General features: G+C 54.6%; 9 protein-coding genes across 9 annotated transcripts; 4 read left to right on the forward strand and 5 right to left on the reverse strand.

Annotated features, from left to right (window-relative positions):
- Positions 1-2,435: 2,435 nt before the first annotated feature.
- C8Q71DRAFT_851877 (uncharacterized protein) lies at positions 2,436-4,090 on the reverse strand (the record flags this gene model as incomplete). Its single annotated transcript, XM_047926774.1, has 5 exons — positions 3,855-4,090; positions 3,713-3,797; positions 3,408-3,654; positions 3,221-3,240; positions 2,436-2,932 (listed from the first exon to the last, which is right to left on the reverse strand). The coding sequence occupies exons 3-5, from the start codon at positions 3,602-3,604 to the stop codon at positions 2,436-2,438; spliced, it is 714 nt and encodes a 237-aa protein (XP_047772584.1). The 5' UTR covers positions 3,605-3,654; positions 3,713-3,797; positions 3,855-4,090.
- A 389-nt stretch (positions 4,091-4,479) lies between these two features.
- On the reverse strand, positions 4,480-5,428 carry C8Q71DRAFT_792005 (uncharacterized protein). Its single transcript, XM_047925389.1, has 2 exons — positions 4,783-5,428; positions 4,480-4,722 (listed from the first exon to the last, which is right to left on the reverse strand). The coding sequence occupies exon 1, from the start codon at positions 5,384-5,386 to the stop codon at positions 4,799-4,801; it is 588 nt and encodes a 195-aa protein (XP_047772585.1). The 5' UTR covers positions 5,387-5,428; the 3' UTR covers positions 4,480-4,722; positions 4,783-4,798.
- Positions 5,429-5,618: 190 nt separating this feature from the next.
- Positions 5,619-7,004, forward strand: C8Q71DRAFT_718780 (uncharacterized protein; the record flags this gene model as incomplete). The annotated part of the gene is made up of 2 exons (XM_047921252.1): positions 5,619-5,767; positions 6,683-7,004. The coding sequence occupies 2 exons, from the start codon at positions 5,619-5,621 to the stop codon at positions 7,002-7,004; spliced, it is 471 nt and encodes a 156-aa protein (XP_047772586.1).
- Positions 7,005-7,179: 175 nt separating this feature from the next.
- Positions 7,180-9,905, reverse strand: C8Q71DRAFT_792008 (general substrate transporter). The gene is made up of 8 exons (XM_047925390.1): positions 9,409-9,905; positions 9,292-9,359; positions 9,041-9,235; positions 8,848-8,981; positions 8,622-8,795; positions 8,336-8,560; positions 8,042-8,280; positions 7,180-7,982 (listed from the first exon to the last, which is right to left on the reverse strand). Exons 1-8 carry the CDS (start codon positions 9,455-9,457, stop codon positions 7,513-7,515), a joined length of 1,554 nt encoding a protein of 517 aa, XP_047772587.1. The 5' UTR covers positions 9,458-9,905; the 3' UTR covers positions 7,180-7,512.
- A 1,488-nt stretch (positions 9,906-11,393) lies between these two features.
- C8Q71DRAFT_451352 (uncharacterized protein) lies at positions 11,394-12,522 on the reverse strand. Its single transcript, XM_047918621.1, has 2 exons — positions 12,154-12,522; positions 11,394-12,100 (listed from the first exon to the last, which is right to left on the reverse strand). Exons 1-2 carry the CDS (start codon positions 12,321-12,323, stop codon positions 11,665-11,667), a joined length of 606 nt encoding a protein of 201 aa, XP_047772588.1. The 5' UTR covers positions 12,324-12,522; the 3' UTR covers positions 11,394-11,664.
- A 94-nt stretch (positions 12,523-12,616) lies between these two features.
- C8Q71DRAFT_792015 (trimeric LpxA-like protein) lies at positions 12,617-13,424 on the forward strand. The gene is made up of 4 exons (XM_047925391.1): positions 12,617-12,634; positions 12,696-12,875; positions 12,923-12,975; positions 13,025-13,424. Exons 1-4 carry the CDS (start codon positions 12,624-12,626, stop codon positions 13,285-13,287), a joined length of 507 nt encoding a protein of 168 aa, XP_047772589.1. The 5' UTR covers positions 12,617-12,623; the 3' UTR covers positions 13,288-13,424.
- Positions 13,425-13,452: 28 nt separating this feature from the next.
- On the forward strand, positions 13,453-15,153 carry C8Q71DRAFT_792018 (uncharacterized protein). The gene is given in 4 exon segments (XM_047925392.1): positions 13,453-13,552; positions 13,566-13,770; positions 13,826-14,066; positions 14,135-15,153. The coding sequence occupies 3 exon segments, from the start codon at positions 13,626-13,628 to the stop codon at positions 14,760-14,762; spliced, it is 1,014 nt and encodes a 337-aa protein (XP_047772590.1). The 5' UTR covers positions 13,453-13,552; positions 13,566-13,625; the 3' UTR covers positions 14,763-15,153.
- A 3,097-nt stretch (positions 15,154-18,250) lies between these two features.
- On the forward strand, positions 18,251-19,577 carry C8Q71DRAFT_912086 (uncharacterized protein; the record flags this gene model as incomplete). Its single annotated transcript, XM_047929172.1, has 5 exons — positions 18,251-18,324; positions 18,378-18,427; positions 19,101-19,185; positions 19,239-19,435; positions 19,498-19,577. The coding sequence occupies 4 exons, from the start codon at positions 18,251-18,253 to the stop codon at positions 19,432-19,434; spliced, it is 405 nt and encodes a 134-aa protein (XP_047772591.1). The 3' UTR covers position 19,435; positions 19,498-19,577.
- A 58-nt stretch (positions 19,578-19,635) lies between these two features.
- Positions 19,636-20,424, reverse strand: C8Q71DRAFT_728366 (uncharacterized protein; the record flags this gene model as incomplete). The annotated part of the gene is made up of 1 exon (XM_047921952.1): positions 19,636-20,424. The coding sequence occupies one exon, from the start codon at positions 20,422-20,424 to the stop codon at positions 19,636-19,638; it is 789 nt and encodes a 262-aa protein (XP_047772592.1).
- Positions 20,425-20,911: the final 487 nt, after the last annotated feature.

The raw sequence follows: 20,911 nt of genomic DNA on the forward strand, positions 1-20,911 counted from the left end.
TGACACTACAGTGTGTTGTATTTAATTAGTACATAATGAAATTAAGACAAAGGAACACTGTAGGAACAAGAGGTTGATTATCACAAAAGAATACATCATAGTTACAACCCTGCATCAAGGTTGAACTGTCTAGCATTTACAGAAAAGTCAGTGAGTTCCAAATGTAGGCTGTAGCAGAGCAATGTACCTAGGACCACATGTGTTAATTCTATAGAATGTCTCATATTCATCTGGGATTGGTTTCTACATACAGATATATATGTAGGGTGTGGCCATCATGATCATAGCAGAATGTATGAGGATAAATGAAACATGTATCAGCAACCCATCCATACATGACTTGATGAATGTACTTGTTCATCTGGACACATGTTGGCACAAAAGTTGTACATAAAGGCAACAACTTATCACTTCAGAGACATATCACTAATTGTGCATGTCCCTGCTCCCTTCTTACTCTCCTCACCATGGCAGTATTCTTTGCCCACATTAGGTTAGTGGCTATAATGTATGTTCATACAGCCAGCAGCACATATGCCAAATCTCATAGCTTAATCTTCCAAGCTGTAAGTGCTACCAACTTTAGTGTGGGCGCTAGATCAGCCAGAAGTTGTCATAGTACTACACATTTGTAATGTAGTGTTCTGTCTACTGTACAATAACAACAGCATGAGATGTACACATCCTTGTAGTCTCATCATAATAGTTGCTTATCAACCTAATGTTCCCCACAAGATGAGATACAAATATGTGTAGTGCTATCAATAAGCTTACTTACTGGCTGAACAAGAAAAGCTGCTGTACTGGCCTAAGCATTGAAAATCCTTGAAGTGTCAATAGAAGATTTACTTATCAATAGACTATTCCCTACACAATGAAATATAAACCTCACTTTTTATAAGTAACCACATACAAACCCTTGTAATGACATTAGAAGATTTACTAATGAACCTAACATTTCCTATAAGATGAGCTACAAATGTACAAATTGAATACAATATACTGTAGTGTCATCAGTAAGTTTACTTACCAGCCAGACAAGAAAAGCAGCTGTACCGGCCTGACCATTGGAAATCCTTGAAGTGTCAATAGAAGATTTACTTATCAACAGACCATTCCCTACACAATGAGACACAAACATCACTTTTTATAAGTAACCACATACAAACCTTTGTAGTGTCATTAGGAGATTTCCTAATGAACCTAACATTCCCTATAAGATGAGCTACAAAAGGTCATTGGTGTAACAAACATCAGTAATCTTTTTGTGATCATTGTTAGAAACTCCATTATTCCTCAGGTTTAGCACAACTCGGCGCCGAGGTAGTACCAAGTTGCGGCGCCGCAGGTGCACCAAGTTGCGGCGCCGCAGGTGCACCAAGTCTCGGCGCCGAGCGATGTTTCTCGGCGCTTAACGAGACGGTGCGGCGCCGAGGCTTGGTGCACCTGCGGCGCCGCAACTTGGAGCACTTGCGGCGCCGCAACTTGGTGCACCCCCGGCGCCGGGACTTGGTGCATCCTCGGCGCCGGGACTTTGTGGAATCTCGGCAATTGTGTAAAATACTCGGACTTGGTGTATAAGGCTCAGAGCTGTTGTAAATGTGGATTGGGAGGCTCAATAAATGTGTTCTGATGCATTTCCAGCTCAGAAAGGCTGGTTTTGGTCTATTTTCAGCCCAGAAAACTCAATTTTGATGATTCTAAAGCTCTGGAATGGTTTGCATGTGCCTGGAAAATTGGGAGCATCTATCGGGATGCTAAAAATGTATTCAAAGCCCAAAAAACCTGGGTCCAGTGCATTTATGGTCCAGAAAACTCAGTGCATCAATGAATATGTTTCCAGGATGGTGGGAGCAATTGATATTCAGGCTCCATATGACCGGCCGGTTCATTTCTGATATAGGCATGCTATGCCTGGCCGGTCAATGTGTAGTGAAACTATGTCATGGCCGGCCGGTTTGTTTTGTGCGTGGGTACATTATGACCGGCCGGTTCTTTCTCAATGTAGGTATATCACCTCTGGCCGGTGTGTTATTAATTTAGATATATTACCTTCGGCCGGTACATCATAAACAAAGGTATATGACCTTCGGCCGGACCATTTGAAACCGTAGGGATGCATTCCGGCCGGACTATTTCCAAACACAGGGATGAAATCCTGCTGGAGTGTTATAAATGTGGTTGCCACTCTCCGGCCGGTCCATTTACAACCATAGATTAAATTCCGGACCATTGTTCAGTAACACTTGTTGATTTTCCCTGCCATCGGCCAGTCCGTTCAAAACAAGACCGGCCAGTCTGCTAACAATGGGCACCTCAGGTGCCGGCCGGTGGGTTTGCAACCTCCGGACACATTTCTCCGGCCGGCGTCGGGTTTCCGTTGACAATGGGGAATATGCAGCCCGGGTGTACCGTTAGGAATGGGTATGGTCCGCTCATGAATGTGGGATGAGCTCATCTTGGAATCCAGGCGCGACCTCCGCGACCTTGTCTGCGTCACCGATCTTCTGTTTCCGGAAGAACGCGACACAGTAGGCTTCCCACTGCAGCAGGACGGCCGGCGTGAGCTTCCCCGGAGTTACGACGGGAGCATGTTTCTGGGAGGCCTGCGAGACGGCCGCATTGGCGCTAGTCGCCTTGAGTTCCGAGACCGGAGGAGCCATATTCGACGGGGATACTAGCAAGGAGTCGTCTGAGGAGGAAGACGAGGAGGAAGAGGACAGAGAGGGAGTAGGAGAGGGTTGTATGCGCGGCGGTGAGCGTCTGGGGGCGTCAATCTCGCCGGCGGTACTGTTCCGCGCGGCTTCTTCCTCCAGTGCTTCTATCAATTCGTCCACACGACTCTCAGAGAGCGCGGACAGCGGCGTTACGGCAGATAAGGGCGAAGAGGAATCAGATTCCCTTCCAGGGGTGGCGGCGTCCACCCGAGCGGCTGAATTATCCGTGTTCGTTCGTACGCGGGAACGCGTAAGAAGCGAAGTAGTTATTGACGGTAGACGGCGGGAAGGCAGGTTGGGCAGAAAGAGTGAGATTTAGAGAGAGACGGCGACGGCGGGACGGTTTCACACTCCAACAGCTCCGTAGTTCGTGTGCAGTTCAAAAAAAAGTGTAGCGCGGGCGGGGATCCGCACTCACTCGGCGAACCGTGACAGAACTGGCACAAACTGCGTTGCCGAAGTAAGAACTCTGTATGTACATGGAGTGTGGATATATCACGTACCTGCGTTGCCGAAGTAAGAACTAAAGAAGAGGCAACGCAGGACGCTCGAACTTGAACGACTACCGAAAGCGGAAAGGAGACCAAACAAGACACGCGGCGCCTAAGGGCGCCGCGGAAGCAAAGACATGTGGGTCGTAACACCGTAGCGGTGTTACACTATGCTAGTCAACACAGCCACGGCGCTGACGATGCCACACGGCTGCTGCGAGAAAGCCACAGCGGTATTGTTCGCCAAGTGCTAGAGAGTGAGTACACAGTAAGGGTACGGAGGGAACCCTCCGTGCCGCTGCGAAGCGCCGCGGGCGGGCGGGCGTTTGCACGGGCCCGCCTGTTCGGCTGCTCGGCATGTGCAGCCTTCGGGCCCATGGCTGGTACTTGCACCATCTTCGTCCTTCTCTAGATGGGATATATATACGATGTTATTTTCCAGAGATCTGGGACAACCATCAGACCATCCCGTGGACTGAGCATTTTGTTGCGAACTTGGTGTACCTCGCGAAGTCCGCGTACCCTGTGGAGGCGAGCGCCGTGTCCGCGATAGCATGTCGTGGATGTAGACAATGTTGCAGATCGTGTCCTGAAGCAGTATGTAGACATCATAATGGCCGTGGTTAAGCAAACCATGGGCACTCACCGTCAAAACCCTCGACTCAATGTGTGCGCTCAACGTATCGCAGGGTACGATCGGCGCAGCCGACGTCAGGTAAGATACTGCGATAGAACAGCAAAATAGAGATGTTTGCTTGGTGCGTTGTCGAAGAGGGGACCAGCCGCACTCCGAGCACCGAGCAAGCCATCGTTACTGCCGTGCCCCTTTATCTTGCGGAGGGCACAGGCATGCAAGATCCCCACCATCTACTTTTTGTGGTGAGCTACCCGGAGACCTTCGGAACCACGGCGGAGTGCGAGCGCGTCGGTCCTATCGTATCACTATCAGCGGCTCTACCATCTTTGCGGAAGTTGACTGAAGATGCAAGTTGTCAAGCCCGATACTTAGCAGATTCAGAACTTGGCCAATTCTCATGCTACACAATGAGCGGTGGCAGTTTTGTTGGATGCCGTTCAAACTGTATGGAGCGAGACGACCACTCATCACATATCTCATCGAGAGGTAAGGGACATTGTCAACATGCCGTTCAACGTCGATGTGTCACAAGCATCCGTATTCAAGAATTGGAAAGCATCAGACGCTTCATACTCGGTGCTCGTGGTACACTGACATACGAGCAGCGCACGAGGTAAAGATGGGTCAGAAGGCCGTGTACCCAACGACACGCATACTGGGGGAGACAGTTTGGGAGAAATCGCATTACGAAGTTGGTGGAGGAGACTCACCTCTACTTGGAGAGCGCGTGTCATGGTGGGAACGACGACCCATAGTTAAAGCCATGATCAGAGGCCCACGCGCGTTCAGTGTTCATCACCAATATTTACTTAACGCCCCAGCATACTGACGACGGCGAGCTCGGAAGAGCCGCAAAGCGACAAGTTTACCAAAAATGCTAAACCGATCTTCAAGAATCAATCGCACGTACCAGTGAGAGTGGAGGAGATACACGCACTTGAAATCGCCTCAGTCTACCGTCGCTTCGCGCCATCCTTCGCAGACGGGCTGCCACGGAATCCGCCCGCCTCCAACGCCTCCTTGGCCACCTGCGAGATGCACTTCCACCTCTGCGACCCAAGCTGCACGCCCCCATACCACCGGAACACGACCAGCACCACGTTCTCGCATGCCGAGAGCTCCAACAAGCGTTCCAGTTTCTTACCGGCGCCAGCCTCGCCGCCGTCGTCCGCGCACGAGCGGACGCCGTGTGTGGCAGATATGCTCCGCCAGGCCCACATCGCGTGCGTGGCCCGTCGTGCGCGCGACGTGGTCGCCTTGAGGTGTATCAGGAAGCGCGAGACGTCCGCGGAAGGCTCGCTGAGCTCATGAGGATCCGGATGCCTCGAAGCGAATGCTTCGAAGGTAGATTTGGAGCGGACGAGAATAGAGGAGGAGGAGATGGGATTTGGCCAATCTGAAGATGAGGCGGGCTCTTGGGGGTGAGTGGAACGGTGTCGGCAGCGTAGTGGTATTGCGTGGGGCCTACGAGAGACAGAACGTTGTGCGCGAGTCGTGGTACGCGTACGTAGGCTGGTTCGACACAGGTTACCGTTAGACATAAGTTAAGTACAACTGGCGGTCGAAGGAAAGGGCGGACAGACACGGCCACGTGAGCGCCTCGCAAGCTACGCGTTTCCGCCTCAAGACGCGCTGCCTCCTCCTTTGTCCGCCAAACAGCTCCGCTCTAGCCAAAGTACGTGTCGGTGTCCTGGCCATATAGAGTACTGACGGGTGTAGCTGAAAAAACAGCAGGAGCACCAGGTTGCCTCAGTGCGGACGATCCTGTTCGGTATGAGGACGTCCACCGTGAACTCAAAGCGAGTACTCTTGGAGAAGACCGAACTCCATCGCCTGGAGAACATCTTGACACTCGATGTAGGTCTCCATAAAGTCTTCGATGACATGGAGCTTTGGCTTGAAGCAGTCGCGGACGAGGTGAGGTTTCCTATCGTCAAATTTGCCCTTCAGCTATAACTCATTTGCGACAGGCAATTGTTATCAGGTCATCCTCGCACCATATCTACGGCATCAAGACTACGGCGTCCCGGAAAAGCCCAATTCGTTGCCCACGGCAGTCGCAGCCTGCCACTGCCCAGTGTATGATAGTATCTCACTGTCCAGGCAGCTTGCGGTCGCCTCGCACATATGTCCGGCGCAGCGGAGCATCTTGACTCAGTGTTTCGTGACATGGGAGGCTGAGTGTTTTGGCTGAGGATGAGACGTCTGGGGATGTCCTCGCATACGCTCTTCAACGTCTTGCATCATAGTAACTGACGGGCATCGTGCGTGCGTACGCATCCGGGTCACAGGAAGGGACGAAAGAGATGGTAAGGAACCAATGGTTGACCGCATCTTCTTTTCGAGTGAGGGCTAATGTTCTACTGTCAGCCAGCGCCGAGGGCCTCTCGCCCCAGGGAGAGGGCGACTCCATCGGGCGGGAAGCGATTTGCATATGCGGACTGTATGGCTGAGGAAGTTTTTCGCGGCGTGTAACGAAGGTAGCGGTGGCGACTGGATGGGCGCGAGAGAGAGGAGTAACGTTGTGGGTCGTTAGGTAGGCCTAGGCGTCGGTGACGGTGCGCTTCCTCGACGCCGCGTCCTCGTCCAACCGCACTGGGGCGGGCCACGAGCCTGTCCCAAGCGCAGTCACATTGCCGAACGTGCGCCAGAAAATCAAGCCTCAATTCGAGGTCTATCGCCTCTATGTTTGGTGTCGACGTCCGTCTGAGGTGAGCTGCGTTCTTCTGACCACTGACAAGGTTCGATTGAGCATGACACAACCGAGAATAGATCCGAGAATGCATGTCCGCGAAGTACTCCAATCACAACGACCCGTCAATCATTCCATGACAAAGTTGTCGGACTCGACGTGCAAGACAGACACGCGCCTACCCGAATCCATGCTGCTCGCTCTCCACGAGTCCATTCACCGCTCATGGGAACAATAACCTGCCCCTGCCGAGTCTACGTATACGGTATCTGAGCATCCATGTCGCATGCTGTCGCATCGCGCATCTGTCTGGCGCAGCAGCGGAGTACCTGGACAAAGTGTTACGCGAGATGGAGGAGTGTACGTCGATCTTGGCTGAAGATGTATCCTCCACCGAAGTCCTAACATACTATACTCTTCACTGTCTTGTACCTCCCGTTTGGAATCCGCCGATTCACGCCACTTGATTGTGTTGTAGCTCGAGACTATATATACATTGCCGCGGTCGCTCATGTTGAGCAACCCACTGAAACCCCTTGAGAGCCACGAGAATCAATCGTCATTTATAATTTCCACTGGAGTTCTACAGAACGCGACCGAGCTCTTTGAGCAGCTCTCATGCACAATCAACGCACAATAATGCTGAGACGTTGTGACCAGGATGTATTAGTGGCCTCTCTCCGAAGAAGCATGCGCAGGCGGAGCACGTCGTAGGTTCGGCACACTAGTGCCGTGTGGAGGGTCTTGGTATGAGACTAAGTACTTAGCGCACATCGAGTCTTGGCGTTCTCTAACACCTGTTGCCTTCTGGCGGAGAGAAGCGCAACCATCCCTTGGCTTCTGTCTGGTACAGATGTCATCATTATAATCGTAGCGAAGTAAGTCGCCTTGCGCGAATCGGTAAGCAGCTGCTACAGGATACAGGGCGTGTACATATATCGCACATGCAATTAAAAGAGAGAACACAGCAGAGACTTACGCCTTCTCCTCGAGTGAGCCCGCCTCTTGGACCTCGTGCTTCTCGTCCAACGCGTGCGCGTGGCTGAGGTCCACCTTGCCCACGTCGCGGCCGATGCGCCACGCAGTGAACGCATGTCCCTGCTCAAAGATGGCCTCGACCTCCTCGAGGGTGCGCCCGGCCGTCTCGGGGAAGCAGAACAGGATGTGGATGAACGCGGCGAAGTTGAACGTGCCGAAGATGAAGTACGTCTTGTACGCGATGTTCGACAGCGCGGGCGGCACGAACCACGCGAGAGCAAAGTTGAACGCCCAGTTCGTCGCCGTCGAGACCGACACCGCCTTGGCGCGCACGCGCATCGGGAACAGCTCCGCAGGGTACGTCCACGAGATTGGCCCCATCGTCACCGCGAACGAGCACACGAAGAGATACGAGCACACGATGATCGCCTTTGTCGCGTGGTCGTTGCCCGAGACGAGCCAGATTTCTGCGCGCGGTTGGGTGAGCACATGCTAAACAAAACGCATCGAGCCGCAGAGCACTCACTGTTACCGTCGAGCGTGCCCCAATGTCCAAAGCCGCCCTGGAGACCACCGACCAAGAAGAGCCACATACCCATGAGCGCCGTGCCGGCGAGCAGGAGCGGGCGACGGCCCCAGCGGTCGACGTAGATGATAGCCGGAACGGTCATGGCCACATTCAGGACATACTGCACGGAATCGGCGATGAGGTTGGCGCGGCGGCCCGTCAGGCCAGCACCCTCGAATACATAGACGATGTAGTACCTAGCGGTCCCCGCGTTTAGCTGTCGCTCAATAACCAGTGAGGATGGACACGCACATCATGACGTTCATGCCGCAAAGCTGAGACCACATCTGGAGTGACATGCCGAGCCCGACACGGCGCACGATACCAGGCTTGAAGAGGTCGAGATATGACTTTGCGCCCTGGGTGCGCTCAAAGGTCACCTGCTCCTTGATCTCGTCGAACTCGAGCACGACAAGCGGAGTCGTCGTGTCGCCACCGCCGTGCAGATCGGCGAGGATCTGCAGAGCCTCTGATTCGCTGCGCGAAGGGGCGTCGTTGTCAGTGCAAGATGCAAATGGTGTGCCCGAGAATCACGCACCGGTCACGATCCATGAGCCAACGCGGAGATTCAGGGAAGAAGAGCATGCCGAGGGAAAGAACGATGGCGGGTATCATCTGGAGACCCCAGGGGATCCGGAATGAAGCGTTTCCGTCGATGTACGAGCAACCAAACTCGACGAAGTATTGAAGAAGGATACCCCATGTGATCGACCTGACAAACGCGCCTCAGAGGACGCGCAGATATAGAGAATTGAGCGGCTCACCATTGTTGCATCGAGACGAGCCGACCACGAATGGCGGGAGGAGTAATCTCGGACTGGTAGATGGGGACGACGGAGGAGGCAATACCGACCGCAATGCCAGCAATGACACGCCCAGCGATGAGCATAGCGACGTTCTGGGCGTGACAGCAGGATAAGGACACAGGACAAGACGGATAGAAGATATTAACTCTACCTGAGACGCGCACTGGAGGATACAGCCGAGGACCCAGATCCAGCCGCTGCTGATGATGGTCCACTTGCGACCAATTCTGTCTGCAAGGTAGGTGACGGCAAGGGCACCGGCGAAGGAGCCGGCGGGCATGGAGGCGACGATGCCTCCCTGCCTAGTTGTGTCCGGGTTGCCAAAGTACGTATTGTAGGCGGGGTTCTATGGACGCGATAGTGAGATATGGGCGACAGAAGAAGAGAAATGGGTCAACGCACATTGAGGACCGCGGACATGGACGAAATGTCCAGTCCGAAGAGACCACCGCCGATACATGCGAAGGACCCTGGGGCAGGGTGAGCAGATAGCGGGCGACGGCAGACAAAACAACTGACCGACGATGTACGGGTTCCCCGCGATGGCGGGACTGTAGCCTTTGCCCATGGCGAGTACCTGGCTGTTGGACGCGACTTGGGTTGTCGGGGGGGAGGACGAACCGGGAGCGGGAGTCGGGGGCTTCGAAAATGGCGGGCGGACGGGGCCTTTTATTGGGAACACTTCCGGAGTCCGTTGACCGGACGATGGGCAGGACTGGGGACGGGCGGACCGCGAGGCAGGGGCTCACAAGGCGGGTAATTTGATGGGCGGTGGTCAGCTGAGCGGGGGAGCATGCGCATCAGACTCACCCAGATTGCGGGGCGCCTTGGGGGCGCCCTCCCTCGAGCATTCTATCGCCCGCCAAGCGACCCCGCATGAGCTGGAAGCATTAGCAGGCATTAGCCCGTGGGCAGGCCCATGGGGTCTGATGGTTCCTGGTCTTGGCACGCACGACCGCATGTGTCCCGCCCCCAGAATGCACCGGGCCACGGCAAGGCCACGGACCAGTGTTGGGTAGGCCGGGCGCGCTGTCGAGCCCCGCCCGCGCTGGACGTGAGCGTGCATCGGCCGAGCGAGAGTGCAGCTCGTGTGCGGCTGGGGAGAGCGTGCCCGATCGGCGGCGGTGGCACTGCGATCGACCACGATCGGGCGGGAAGCGTAGAGCCGCCACGCAGCCACCCACAGCTCTCGGAAGTCGTCCCGCCCTGTTTGGCAGGCTACTCAACCCTTCAGCCCCGGCGTCATGCCGTCGGGCCTTCGGTCCCGCTGCTCAATTAACCTTCCGCCGTGCCTGGCGACAAAGTACCACCCACTCGAGGCACACAACTCCTGATCAGATGAACCGCTGCAGCGTTCTTCAACACTGCGTCTCTTACTGTCCATGTGCTCGAAAGGCACAGCCAGGATCCGTGTCGACGTCGTGGCCCTCACTACCTGTCCCTGAGTACCAGTTCTGACTTGTGCAATGACCCTCGAAGTCGGTGCGTGCACTTGGTGTGCAGATCGCTGTGCGCCGCCTGGACACAGGTGCCTGACTAGTACGAGGGAGTGCCGTACTCGGGCTCAGAAACCTGGAGGAGTAGAAAGACAGCGTGGTCATTCGACGCGTACGGTAACGGGATGGGTACTCGACGTCTCGCACTCGCACGCACCTGGATGCCGTGCATTGCTGTATGCTACCCACTGGCATGCCACCCCCGCTCGTGCCCTCCATCTACCGGTCCCTCCACGACGGCATAGCACGCGTCGAGAATGTCTCCGACAGCACCTCGGGTGGGCACCAACGAACGCCCTGCGCGACCCACTGCACCTACATCTCTTGTCAGAGCTCACCGCTGGTATTGGCCACGCAGCTAATCGCCGTTGCCTGCCACTTGAACAACACTTCACGAGAGATTAGATTCTAGCCTACAGACTGACCGCAGCGCGTCACGCACCAGGTTCTAGGCTCACGCAGGGTAGTCGAAGGGTGGTGGCGGTGGACCTGAGACGCGCGTGTCTGTCCTGGGCGTCGAGTCAGACGGTTTTGCCATGTAATGATTGAAAGGTCGTTGTAATCGCACGCACATGTCAGTATGCGAATCTGTGCTCGGTCACGTCATTCTCAGGTCGGACGTTAATGGACAGCAGGCAACGCACTTCAGACGGACGTCGATACCATACGTAGAGGCGATAGTCCTCGAATTGAGGCTTGATTTTCCCGCGCACGTTCGGCAATGCGACTGCGCTTAAGGCATCGTGGCCCGTTCGACAAGCACGAGCCGTGATCGAGTGTCATTGGAGTCTCCGTTCTTTTGGGAAGGCTTGCCTCGATAGCGCGAGTCATGTCCGCATTGAACGCTTGGGTCTGCGAGCGACGCGCGGTTGGCCAACCGTGGGTACACAAGTACCGGCAGGGACACGCGCATGGTCCCAGCCGGTGACCAAGAGGAGAAGAACGCCTGATAATGAGCCGGTGGAGGTTGTTCGACGCAGAAGATCGCCGTAAGACAATGTATACCTAGTGTAAGCATGCGGAAGCAGTGGCGGCGGAGGCGAGTCTGACAAGGGCCACAGCGGAGGCAAGACAACAAGGACTAGCGGCTACGAAACCTCCGTTGCGCCAGCGACATTGCAGGCGCAGTATCAGCGCGGGACACGATCCTTGCTAGAAGGAGCAAGCAGCGGCTAAGCAGTTCTGGCATCGAGCCCGTCGAGTGCTCAAAGCGCGAGAACTGGGAACCAGCGGTGAGCCCCAAGGATGACGAGCAGAAGAGGCGACCGTGCAGGAACGACTATGAGACGAGACAAGAGCGTCGCCTAGCGGGCGGAGGAACAGCGCAGTATGGGTGTCGGGTCTTGAAGGCCATGGCGCAACGGGCGGTCAATTGCTGGTTTTCGGTGAGGATTCTTGTCAAGGAACGGCGAGCGTACGGATCATGAAGGACCGAGAGTGGGAAGCGACTAGATAAACGAGCGGAGGGGACGAGCGCGCACGCACACGTACGAGACGAGGCAGGAGCGACAGGACTTAGCGGCTGGTTGCACGCAGTGCCCCCGATACCCATCCCGTCTGGACTGTCATCCCCTCCGGCAGGCGCATTACTTCGACTTGCACGGGCGATCGACGAGTGCCTCGGCGAGGTAGATGGCCGTAGTGTCCGTAGGAGCGACACGGAGACGGACGCGGCTGAGCGTCGACGACGAGCGCATTCAACGGAAGCTCCAGTTCTGTCGGGTGTGTTGAGAGTCAAGTGGCAAACACTTGGAAGGTTGCAGCGTACCGGAAGCGAATTCCGTCGCAGCCCAAGGCTCGAGGCAGTCGAAACCACCTTCTTGCTTGACATTTAGGACGGTATTGGACCTCTTGGCGAGACCCTTGACGATGGCATGGCGAGTCTTCTGGGGTAAGTGGGCGAGCTCCGATGCACCGAATTGAGGACACTGCTGCCATGCTCGTTTAAGAGCTCCCAGACGACATTGGGGAAGCGGTCCTTGGCGAAGGTCGTATGGCGCGTGGTTTCCTGGAGGGCGGACGGAGCGACGTCGGACGGGTACATGAGCGGCGGCGGCGGCGAGAGGAGGACGAGGAGAGAAGAGGAAGACAACAGAGCCCCGCGACGGCGCCTTCGTGGTATCGGGTCAAGAGCGCCAGAGCCACCCGCGTCGCCTTCTCCTCCGCCACCACCGTGCGAGTCGTCGTCGTCGTCGCACAGCGTCGCACCCGTCGTCCTCGCCGTCGCCAGCCCCCAGCATGCCCCCAATGTGCCATCCGCCCGTCCTGCGCGCAGTCCGCCCGAGTGTCTGACTCCTCTGACCGTCTCAGCCGCGACAAGTTCACCATCCACTCAAAGGCCGTCGTCTGTCAGGACGTCGAGCTCAAGGGCGACATCACCGTCGGCGCAGGCACCATCATCCATCCAAAGGCGACCATCTTTGCCATCGCCGGCCCCATAGTCATCGGCGCCGGCTGCATCGTCGAGGAGGGCGTCATCCTCGTCAGCCGGCAAGTGCTCCCCTCCCCCGCCTCGCGACCGCTCACTGTCCCTGCAGTCGCAAAGAAGTCATGCGCATAGGCGATGACAATCTCTTCGAGATAGGCTGCCGTGAGTCGCTGCGCCGCTCTTCGTCCCGCGCATCTCTAACGCATCCCAGGTGTCGAATGCCCTAGCATCGGCAACTTCAACACCATCTCTGCCCGCGCAAGAGTCCACCACACCGTTCGCATATCCTCGTACTGCGTGATCGGTGCCGCTTGCCTCGTCGTCCCCACCGAGGACGAGATCCTCGACGAGTACACCGTCATATACGGCCCTGCCGCGGAGCGACGCATATGGAGTGGGCGTGGCAAGGTACAAGAGGCGGGTCTGAGAAGGAAACAGGCTGAGTATCTCAAGGAGATGCTTCCGAAGTTCTAACGTCTCAGACGAGGTGAAGGTACATGATCTCCTCGTTGTGTATGTCGTCCTTGGTCAATGCTATCATCGGTGCTCTCGACCGCGTCCGTACATGTCTATGAGCTGTTAGCTACAGCGTCTGTCGACGCGCACTTGCGGTCGGTTTGTGCAAGTAGAATGAGAGAAAGAACACATTGAGGTACAGTCAAATGTGGTCCAACAAGCGCGTGAGAGGGGAGGCGCGCTCTGAGTCTGAGTCTGTCCGTTGTGCACGTCGACCGCCATCCAGCCTTTCTCGCCGACTTTGTCTGCTCAACTCTGCTGCCGCCTCGTCACCGCAGACGGCCGACACACACGCGATGGCGCGTCGTTCGTCCTCCAAGTCTAGCGGTCGCGATTTCCAGCCTGCTTACGACGCAGCGACATACCGCGATCTCCTGCTCTTCGAGGAGCGCCTCAAGACGAACGCCGCTTCCCTTAACCGGAGAAAGCGTCGCTACCAGCGTATGTATCAGCTGTATCGCCGGTCGTCTGTTGCTGATGCCTTGACATCTTTCAGTGTTCCTCGCACAGTTGCTTGTTATCATTACCTTCCTCGCGAGCGAAGTCTTACTCCAAACCAACGTCCTGTCAATCCCCTACGCGGTGCTCCTCCGCGCAGTGTTCTCGGATCTTTACGCGGAGCGCACAGACATCAGCATTCACCCGTACTTCACTACGGGTCTGTTTGTCAGTGTGACGACTCTGGTGCTCTTTTTCGCCTCCGGGATGTATAGCGAGAAGATAGGATATGCAAACCGGTATGTTCATTATTGTTCATGTCTCGCAAATGTTTAACCTCGGCCATGGCACCCTTGTTTGCGAGAAGGTATGTGCCGCATGCGAACCGCGCCCTCCGAAGTTTCAACATGTACTTGAACGTCCGCCAGCCTCCACTCCGTTCCAAGCTGCCTGCCTTTCTCAACCCCTTTACTCTACTCTTTCCTCGATCAACATCATCATCAGTCGCTCCCGCCGCTCCGCCTCGCCACCGCTCCCCTTCACCCCCTTCTAGCCGCACCAAACGTAGCTCCTCCGTCCCTATTCCGCCCATTCCACCGGCCTCTAATCCGCGCGGTGAGCTTATCTTCTCATCGCGCGTCGACCGGGGTTTCCGCGAGAGCTACGAGCGTTATCGAGCAGTGTTCGAGCGGCGGCGAGAGGAGCGCGAACGTATAGAACGAGACAAGACGTGGACAGGTTGGATACTTTCCAGATTGCTTTGGGCAAGGTCATCACCAATCTCTCCTGTTATTCATTCCGTAAGCAATGGGGGATTTAGGCTGCGGATGGAAAGTGGGCAAAGTGACCGTGGAGATGACAGCTTACCTTCCTCCAGGAAGGTGAGTTTACAGGGGTCTCTATCTGTTTTGGCACGGCCAAAGCAGGCTGGACAGATACATCCTTTGGCATCTGTGGCCATACCAAGTGCTGGGTGGAAGCGTGATACACCTTAGGAATAGGTGCTCAATTGTAAGAGAAATAATTGTTGGTAGTTTGCCCCTTGGCTGGCCACACGCAGTACCTCCAAGACCTCCTATCCAATCCGCGGATTCCAGACTATCACCCCCTCCGGCATGTGGCTCACCCGCACAAGCGATGGACCGGGTGACTTCTGACTCGAGGACGCACTGGGAGCGACCGTACGGTTGCCCGCTACTTATGTAGGACTCCTTCCTTCCTCTCTCTGGGCTTGCTCGCGCTTCCTGCAGTCCATGCAACAGGTTTCTCTTTCACCGCTCGGGATGCTTCAACTGATCCTGCAAACTCGACAAACTCGACCGTTGACATGGTCGTGGCGGCGTGGTATACCGGATGGCACTCCGAGGACTTCACGCTGAACAACGTGAGCTGGGACAAGTACACCCACCTCATTTATTCCTTTGCGTGAGTGGTCTGCCTCTTTTTTGGTCGTGCCTTTCGTGGAAAGAGAGCTTTGATGGTGTGGTGTATGAGCACCGTATGGATGCATATCATGGACCCGTAAGAGCGGAGACTACAGTGGAATGCTTTGGGCAGTCCTGTTTATGGCCCCTGCGGTTCCTCAGCCACGCGCATCTCGCCATTGTCCCGGTGAATCATATTGACTTGTATGGAACTTCACATTGAGTGGAGTCCAGTGTATGAAGGGATGCTATGTTTAATCTCTTCGCTGGCCATTGAAACAATACTGGCCAACCTGTTGCATTCACTCAATTACTGTCTTGTTGACAAGATGATTCCGTAGTGCAACAGGGCCTACATCAAACGTCTCCCTCAATGGCTCTGATCCCGAACTTCTGCTGCAGTTTGTGTCCATGGCTCACGGTAATGTAAGTGCTGCAGGTATATCCGCAGGTTGCATTCATTGAGGAATAACGCCTCACAGGACGTGAAAGCTTTGGTGTCTATCGGTGGCTGGGGGGTGGGTTCTACCGGGTTCTCGGAGTCTGGAGAACATGGCAACGCAGGACAACATCACTAATTTTGTCGAAGTGATTGTTGGCTTTGCAAATCAATACAGGCTGGATGGCATTGACTTCGTGTGCGTGTCACGCTGTCGTTGCCACAACATTTTCTGACAATCAACACAGCTGGGAATATCCCGGAAACCAGGGCATCAGCTGCAACGCCGTATCCAAGAACGACACTGCCAACTACCTCACGTTCCTACAGGCCTTCTGCGCGAGGGTTGCGCCCGACTTCATCGTGACCGCCTCTGTGCCAGCCACGCCTTGGGTTGGCGCGAACGGGAGCTCCGTCAGCGATGTCTCCGACTTCACTGCCATGCTCAATTGGATTCACGTGATGAACCATGACGTGCACGGCAGCTGTAACACCACAGTGCCACTCACTGGGCCCCAATGTGCCGCTCAACGACACGTGCACGAATGCTATGCAGGCGGAGGGCAGCGCTGTCAGCGCGCTCGCCGCATGGACCGCCACAGGTATGCCGGCGCACCAGATCGTCCTCGGTGTCGCGGGCTACGGCCACTCGTACTATGTGGACCCCATTGCGGCGCTCACGTCGAACAAACTCAACATATACCCTGCATTCAACACGTCGGAGCAGCCGCTTGGCGATGCTTCGGATAACGCGACCAACACGGATGTCTGCGGCGTCGTCTCTGGCCCCTCGGGCGTGTTCGACCTCTGGGGCCTCATCAACGCGGGCTTCCTGAACGTGAACGGCTCCGCCGCCGACGGCATCCACTACATCTTTGACTGGTGCAGCCAGTCTGAGCCAGACGGTGAGTCCTTCTGCCGCCAGCATCATGGATGCCATAGACTAACTGCTACAGACACACAGCCGTTTGTGTACAACCAGACCTCGCAGGTGATGGTCTCATTCGACGACGCGCAATCATTCGAGGCAAAGGGTGGCTTCATTGCAAAAAACAACCTCCGCGGCTTCGCGATCAGTGGGAGGCGGGCAGCGACTACGAGGACATCCTCCTTGACGCAATACGCTCCGCTGCGGGCTTCCCCGACGAGAGCAGCAAGTGCTGAGTACCGCACGGACTGTGTTCCTCCTCTCTCACACCTTATTTGGTTTCGTTAGCATTCATTGAGCTCTGTGGGACGGTTGAACCGTCCGGTGCTGGTCTACTAGTACTGAGCTTGCTTGCGCTGTGCACATAGTCACGCTCATTGTCATCATCGCCTTTACTGTCTTCTGCATACCAATCGTTGCTATTATATCCGCCATCACTATTACTACTGTACTATTTAGACCTAGTGTTTAATAGGGGTCAGTTAGGAATTAATTACAAAAGAGGGTACCGGAATTTCGGGCTGAAAGTTGGTATGTAGGACGTCTATATCATGTAGATGATGGGTGCAAAGTTTCAGGGAAATTGGCGGACCGGTTTTCGAGCAGTGGGCAATTCTTTTTGTTAATGGCGCATTTTTGCTATGTGCAGAGCCACAACAACAGCACTTGGCAGGAAGCTTGTTTATAGCAAAATGCTTCATTTGTATGTGTGAACATTGGTGCCAAGCCGCTTGGCGATTGGAGGTCTGATGCCGGTGCTATGGGCGAAAAATGCGTACCATGGGCAGGAGGGCATATTCTAGGAGACCAAGGAAGGGGATTTGGGGGTAGCTTCTTTATAGCTCATATGATCCATTGGTATGTAGGACCATGGGTACAAAGTTTGGGAGCCATAGCTGCAGCCGTTCCTTCTTGGCTGGCGGGCATCCCAGCCAAGGGGGGAGGCCACAACCACTAGCATGTGAACCATTACGATTTTGGGGTAGGGTCTTTATAGTCAATATGGTCCATATATATGTAGGAGTATGGGTACCAAATTTGGGAGCCATAGCTGCAGCGGTTCTTGCTCGGCCGGCGGGCATCCCAGCAAAGGGGGGGAGGCCATGACCACTAGCATGGGAACTACTATGATTTCGGGGTAGGTTCTTTATAGTCAATATGGTCCATTCATATGTCGGATTACGGGTACCAAATTTGGGAGCAATAGCTGCAGCCGTTCTTGTTTGGTTGGCGGGCATCCCAGCCAAGGGGGGAGGTAATGACCACTTGAACCACTACGATCTCGGGGTAGATTCCTTATCGTCAATATGGTCCATTCCTATGTAGGAATACGGGTACCAAATCTGGGACCCATGTCTGCAGCCATTCTTAATCTGTTGGCGGCCTGTCAGCCGAGGGGGAGGGCCATGGCCACTAGAGAACACTGAGTTTCATTTCCCTCGCCCATATTTGGCCATGGTCTGGCTCAAGACAAGTGCATTTCCTTTTTTGTCAAACACCACCGCCCATCAGCGGCCAATTCGTCGGTTATGATCATGTGCATGGCTATGAGGATGGTATATAAACCTGGCCGCTGTCTGACCGCCTCCCTCGTCTCTTTCCCTCTTCCCCCCACCATCCGTCATCGACAGTAAGTAATTCTCATATCTAAGCATCACAATCCAAGCTAACAGTCCATAAGACAGAACTGTAATGTCCTCTAACAATGCTGTGGTGCCTGAGTTGCCCAAGTCCTTGAAGCGCAAGGCTGAGGACGATTTGCCTGTGTAAGTGATTGTTAATTCAAGCATTAGATTGTTCACTCATTGGCCTGCTACAGCCGTCACAAGAAGAAGGCGAAGGTAGCCCTGTCGGCCAAGCAGCTAAGGCGTCAGCGGCGCAGGACACACCCAGCTGCAAGGCCTAACATGGTCCTGTGTGCGGTTCCAATCCATGTCATTGGGCATCGTTGGAGATGGTTGGAGCCTGGTGTCCAGCCACTGCCCACGCTCGAATGGGTTCTTGGACGGAAAGAACAGTAAGTGATATTGATATTATGGATTTTCCGGCGCTGAACAAGTCATTTACAGAGGCTGAGCCCTTGAGACGTCTTATACCCTTTGAGACACTTTAGTACTGTACCCTTATGCCTTACGATGATCTGAGCCAGCTCGTATACTGTCATATAAGTTGAGGCCAATTTATCCGTCTTGTTAAGTCCGATAATCTGTGTCAATGATCTACCACATCTGTATTGTTCCCTTCTATTGAAATATGAACTCCTTACGTGCACTAAGCTGGTTTTCAATTCCTGCACCATATTTGGCCACGGTCTCGCTCGACATAGGCGCAACATGAGCCTTTCCTTTTTTGTCAAACACCATGGCCCATCAGTGGCAACATCCCCGGTTATGATCATGTGCACCACCTTGAGGGTGGTATATAAACCTGGCTGCTGTCTGACCGACCCACTCGTCTCTTTCCCTCCTTCCCCCACCATCCCTCGTCAACAGTAAGTAAATCTCATTGTTAAGTGTTACAAGCCAAGCTAACAGTCGATTAGACAACATTTCAATGTCTTCTAACAAGGCTGTGGTGCCCCAGAAGCCGACGTCCTTGAAGCGCAAGGCTGAGGATGACTTGCCCGTGTATGTATTGATTTTTTGTATCATTAGATCGGTCACTTATTCGCTTGTTACAGTCGTTACCAGAAGAAGGCGAAGGTGGTCTTGACGCCGGAGCAGCAAAGGCGGAAGTGGCGTAAAGCACACCCTGCTGTACGCCCTGACATGATCATGTCTTCGGTTCCAATCCACGTGCTTGGGCGCCGCCGGAGATGGTGGGTACCTGGTGTCCCACGACTTCCCCCATTGGACTGGGTCCTGGGGCGCAAATAGGGTAAGTGATTTCGATATTGTGGATTTTCCGGCACTGACCAAGCCATTTACACACCGTTCTAGCACCTGGGATGCGTCCTAAGACGCCTCATTACCATACTCTTATGCCCTACAATCATCTTAGCTAGCATTTGTATGGTCATACATTGCATTCAAGATCTGTGTACATGGATATGACACAAATTGCGTACAGTCTACATCCTATTCTGAACCCTCTTCATCCAAATAATACCCATCTCCGCTGGTGCTTGAACTCGAACTCGACGATGAGCCCTGCTTCTTAGCACCTGGTGGCGCCCGCATATTCTTCGACTTCTTAGACCGCCTTTCCTCCATCTTCTTTTCCCTGGTTGATTTACTGCCGATGGCCGCCTTGATCATCCTCCCCCTGTCCTTCTGCGGCACAGCCTGCCTTTCCAGCTGGCGCTCGAGAGCTGCGCGCTCCGAGACCACTGCCCTAGAGCTCCGTTGCGCTCTGCGAGCATTCCGCTCCTCGCCAATACCCTTGATCATGTAGTGCGCAGGGTTTGTGATAATGTGTATGGAGCCGTTCATGGTTTGCCATGTATTTCCCGGAAGAATGGCCCCATCGTTACGGCTGATACGAGTAGCCGGAAGACACTGAATACTCGAGAAGATTTCACCCAGCTCGTCATACACGTCTTGACGCTCTTCTTCGTCAAGCTCAGCGATGTCACGCCAAAAGCGCGAGAGGTAGCCTGTCCTGAGGAGGTAGAAGGGGCGGAGTGCAGCCGAATTGGATGCGATCTCCTGGCTCTCGGGAAAGTACATCTTGACCCTGTCCTTGAATGACACCTCTTTCGGCCCACGGATGTTTTTCCAGCATCCTGTGTTGATGGCGTCCCAGCTGACTTTTGTAATCGAGTCGAAGACGGTGCCCAATGACCATGCCTTCATTGCCTGTTCCAGAGTGTTCACTTCCGGTTCGCCTCTCGACGTGAAGTAGATCTTGTTTAGCATGTCCCACATCTGCGCAGTAAAGGACTGGAATGCGCGACGGACAATGATGAGCAGAGGGAGGTACCGCATGTCATACTGCCGGATGATATTCCAGGGCTCGTCTCGGACCGCAGTCTGGACTGCATGTTGAACTAGGAAGGCGCCTACCGGGCTGCCGGGTTCAATCACAGGCCGGACCGGTTCTATGGGAAGCTCCGGGTCCGTGATGTCATCTATGATGTCATCTGTGTGTTATCACATGGCTACGCCACTTACCTTGTATGTCGTGGGAACGTACTATACAGTAGCTTAGATAAGCGGTCTCCTCATGTATATAAGGACCCCAGTAGCGTAGCTCAATCCCCAGTACCTTCAGTCGAAGTACTTGCCTGTGCATCAAGCATCAGCAACCTTGCAGGTAAGTTGTGAGGGCGCACCACTGCGTGGAGCTGCCTGCTCAACAGGTTATGAGCCCTGGTCACTGCCTGAGTACTGCGCCTCACTGGCTGCGTCTCAG

Source organism: Rhodofomes roseus, assembly GCF_022264815.1.
Source record: "Rhodofomes roseus strain CIRM-BRFM 1785 chromosome Unknown C8Q71scaffold_44, whole genome shotgun sequence".
NCBI classification, from domain to species: domain Eukaryota; kingdom Fungi; phylum Basidiomycota; class Agaricomycetes; order Polyporales; family Fomitopsidaceae; genus Rhodofomes; species Rhodofomes roseus.